General features: G+C 44.9%; 1 protein-coding gene across 1 annotated transcript; it reads left to right on the top strand.

Moving 5' to 3' along the window:
* The first annotated feature begins 390 nt into the window (after positions 1 to 390).
* On the top strand, positions 391 to 1,980 carry LOC131810017 (gem-associated protein 6). The gene is made up of 2 exons (XM_059137573.1): positions 391 to 635; positions 1,495 to 1,980. Exons 1-2 carry the CDS (start codon positions 511 to 513, stop codon positions 1,868 to 1,870), a joined length of 501 nt encoding a protein of 166 aa, XP_058993556.1. The 5' UTR covers positions 391 to 510; the 3' UTR covers positions 1,871 to 1,980.
* Positions 1,981 to 3,238: the final 1,258 nt, after the last annotated feature.

The raw sequence follows: 3,238 nt of genomic DNA, 5'->3' as shown, positions 1-3,238 counted from the left end.
GGAGGCTTTATCAGCCTCTATTACAGGACCCCTATGGTCTCACACCTAGGGGGTACAGGGACGAAGGGACATCATGGTGCTCCCCAGTCTGGAGGGGCGGGGCATGTGCAGCAGCCTGCCCAGGCACAGGTGGAGGGCAGGGAGGCTGTTGTAACACGCTGCCCAGCAGTGTGTCCAAAGGCCTAAACACCGTGTATACTCTTATCTGAAGATCATAATCAGGCATGCAAAGGTGTTATTCACAAAGGTACTCTTCCAGTACTGTATATAATACTATAAATTTAGAAATAAACCACATTTCCAACTCTCAGAGATTAGTCAACTAAATGGTGGGACAGACATTTGACATATAATAAAGCAGCCACTAAAAAAAAGCCTTGGGTCCTTCTTCCTCACCTCGCGGTTCCCGCGTACCCGTCGCTGCTGGGAGTTCTTGCTGGATGGCCGTTGCTTGAGTGGAACGTATAAACCCGACCTGGTGGTGATTTTATATCTAGCCAGCTGGCAGCCATGAACGAATGGATGAGGAAAGGCCCCTTAGAGTGGCAAGATTACACGTACAAAGAAGTCAAAGTGACAGCCAGTGAGAAGGAGTATAAAGGATGGGTTTTGACCACAGACCCAGTTTCTGCCAAAGAGAAATCACAAGTAGACGGAGAGGCAGGCAGAGAGAGAGAGGAGGAAGCAGGTTCCCCGCCGAGCAGAGAGCCCGATGTGGGACTCGATCCCAGGACCCTGAGATCATGACCTGAGCCAAAGGCAGCGGCTTAACCCACTGAGCCACCCAGGCGCCCCGAGTTTTGTGAATTCTTATATATATATTTTTTTTATGACCAACATTTGGCTTTGATGATCACGTTATTAACGCTTTTATATTCTATTTCATTAATTGTGTGCTTTGTTATTTTCTTTGGTCTGCTTTGAAGCCAGGTTATTCCGTTGTTTAACTCGAAAATTAAGTCTGTACCCTTTCTTCCTTTCCAATACACATTTAAGCCATTCAAAACATTTCAGTGCTTTAACTGCATCCCGCAATGATAGGCTTTAGGCTAGACAAAAGAGTTTAGACGTGTAGGACCCTCAGTGAATACTTACTGAATGAGTACAAACATTTGGTGGTGAGGGGATTATTTTTTTTTTTTTTTTTTAAAGATTTTATTTATTAATTTGACAGAGAGAGATCACAAGTAGACGGAGAGGCAGGCAGAGAGAGAGAGAGAGGGAAGCAGGCCCCCTGCTGAGCAGAGAGCCCGATGCGGGACTCGATCCCAGGACCCTGGGATCATGACCTGAGCTGAAGGCAGCGGCTTAACCCACTGAGCCACCCAGGCGCCCCGAGGGGATTATTTTTAAACAGGGAAGTTCTTATTCCCGATTTATAATTGCCTGTTGGGGCTGGCGATGCCTCTTTATTCCATTGCTTCTTTTGTAGTTCTATGGGCCTTTATATTTTTCTTTTGCAAATCTGCGCTGAACTTAACTTTTCTGCCCAAGTATTGTCCTTGTGAACTTCCTGGAAGATGGCAGCATGTCTGTGACTGGAATTATGGGCCATGCTGTGCAGACCGTTGAAACTGTGAACGAAGGGGACCACAGAGTCAGAGAGAAGCTGATGCATTTGTTCACTTCTGGAGACTGCAAGGCCTACAGCCCTGAGGATCTGGAGAAGAGAAGGAATAGCCTAAAGAAATGGCTCGAGAAGAACCACATCCCCATCACAGAACAGGGAGATTCACAAAGGACTCTGTGTGTGGCTGGGGTTCTGACTATAGACCCGCCCTATGGTCCAGAAAATTGCAGCAGTTCTAATGAGATTATTCTGTCCCGTGTTCAGGATCTTATTCAAGGACATCTTGCAGCTTGCCAGTGAGAGGCCAAGAATTGTGGATTCATCGATTGAAATAACACTTCATTTTTATTTTTTCCTTCATAAAATGTTTTGAATGTTAAATCCACCATATTATAAGACTTCAAAGCCAAAAAAAAAAAAAAAAAAAAAAAAAAAAAAAAAAAAAGCCTTGGGGAAACTGGGTTATTCATAGGACAAGATGTTCATAATATATTAAGAAATAATATCTATAGTAGTTAAAACACAGAAGCAATCCAACAGTCCATTGACAGGCAAACGGATAAGCAAAACGTGGTATATATGTACCATGGACTACTATTTAAAAAAAGGAGATCCTGTAATATGCTTCCAGATGGATGAACCTTGAGGACATGATACTAAGTGAAATGAACTGTTCACAAAAAAATAAAAAATAAAAAGTACTGTAAGACTCCACTCACCTGTGATCCCCCGGGTAGTCTGAATCACAGAGATGAAAAGTGGCAGGCTGGCCACTGGGGGCTGCCAGAGGGGGATGGGGAGTCCCTGTCTAATGGGTAGAGAGTTTCGGCTTTGCAAGATGAAAAGAGTTCCGGAGACGAATGGTAGTGATGGCTCAACAAACGAATATACTAAATATCCCTGAATTACACTTAAAAATGATGCCCATGGGAATTTTTATGTTGTATTTCCCCACAATAAAAAATTTTGGAAACAAAAAGCAACATATATGTGATCCAGCAATTTCACTTCTGGATATATACTCAAAAGAACCAAAAGCAGGAGCGCCTGGGTGGCTCAGTCAGTGAGCATCTGACCCTTGATTTTGGCTCGGGTCGTGATAAGGTCATGAGATCAAGCCCCGCACTGAGCTCCATGCTTAGCTTAGGATTCTCTCTCTCCCTCTGCAACCCTACCACGCTTGCATGAGCTCTGGCTCTCCCTCTCTCTAAAACAAAAAAAAGAAAGAAAAGAATTGAAAGCAGAGACTCAGATACTTGCACAACCGTATTCATAGCAGCATTATTCACAAAGAGCCAAAAGGTAGAAGCCACCCAAGTGTGCATGGATGGATGGATGGATGGATGGATGAAAACGTGGGATATACACACAATGGGAGACAGAACAGCCTTCTTCTACTCTTTGCTCATGTGCGATCTTAGTCTCTCCACTCTTCACCTTCACCAGGAGACAACATCTGTTCATCAACAAGACTAAGCCCAGCTGAGGCCTCCTCCAGAAAGCCTTCCTTGACCCCCAGACTGTGTTTGGAGCTCCTCCTTACCTCCAAGTCCCCTCTGTGTGGCACGTGGCACATAGACCATGAGTATTTGAGGCAACGGCAGGTCCCACCAGGCCCAGCTCCGGTGGGCACTCGGGTTAGCTGAGCTGGAAGAACTCATCTCCTAC

The sequence above is a fragment of the Mustela lutreola genome, chromosome 10 (genome assembly GCF_030435805.1).
Source record: "Mustela lutreola isolate mMusLut2 chromosome 10, mMusLut2.pri, whole genome shotgun sequence".
Classification (NCBI taxonomy): domain Eukaryota; kingdom Metazoa; phylum Chordata; class Mammalia; order Carnivora; family Mustelidae; genus Mustela; species Mustela lutreola.
Note: the sequence above shows the minus strand (reverse complement) of the source record. Positions and strands in the feature narration are given on the sequence as shown.

What these genes read in the sequence shown, in the direction of transcription:
- LOC131810017 (XM_059137573.1), top strand. Translation starts at nt 511, where the DNA reads ATGAACGAATGGATGAGGAAAGGCCCCTTAGAGTGGCAAGATTACACG. An exon ending in ACAGACCCAGTTTCTGCCAA is followed by an intron (nt 636 to 1,494) that starts AGAGAAATCACA and finishes TTTCTGCCCAAG; the next exon opens with TATTGTCCTTGTGAACTTCC.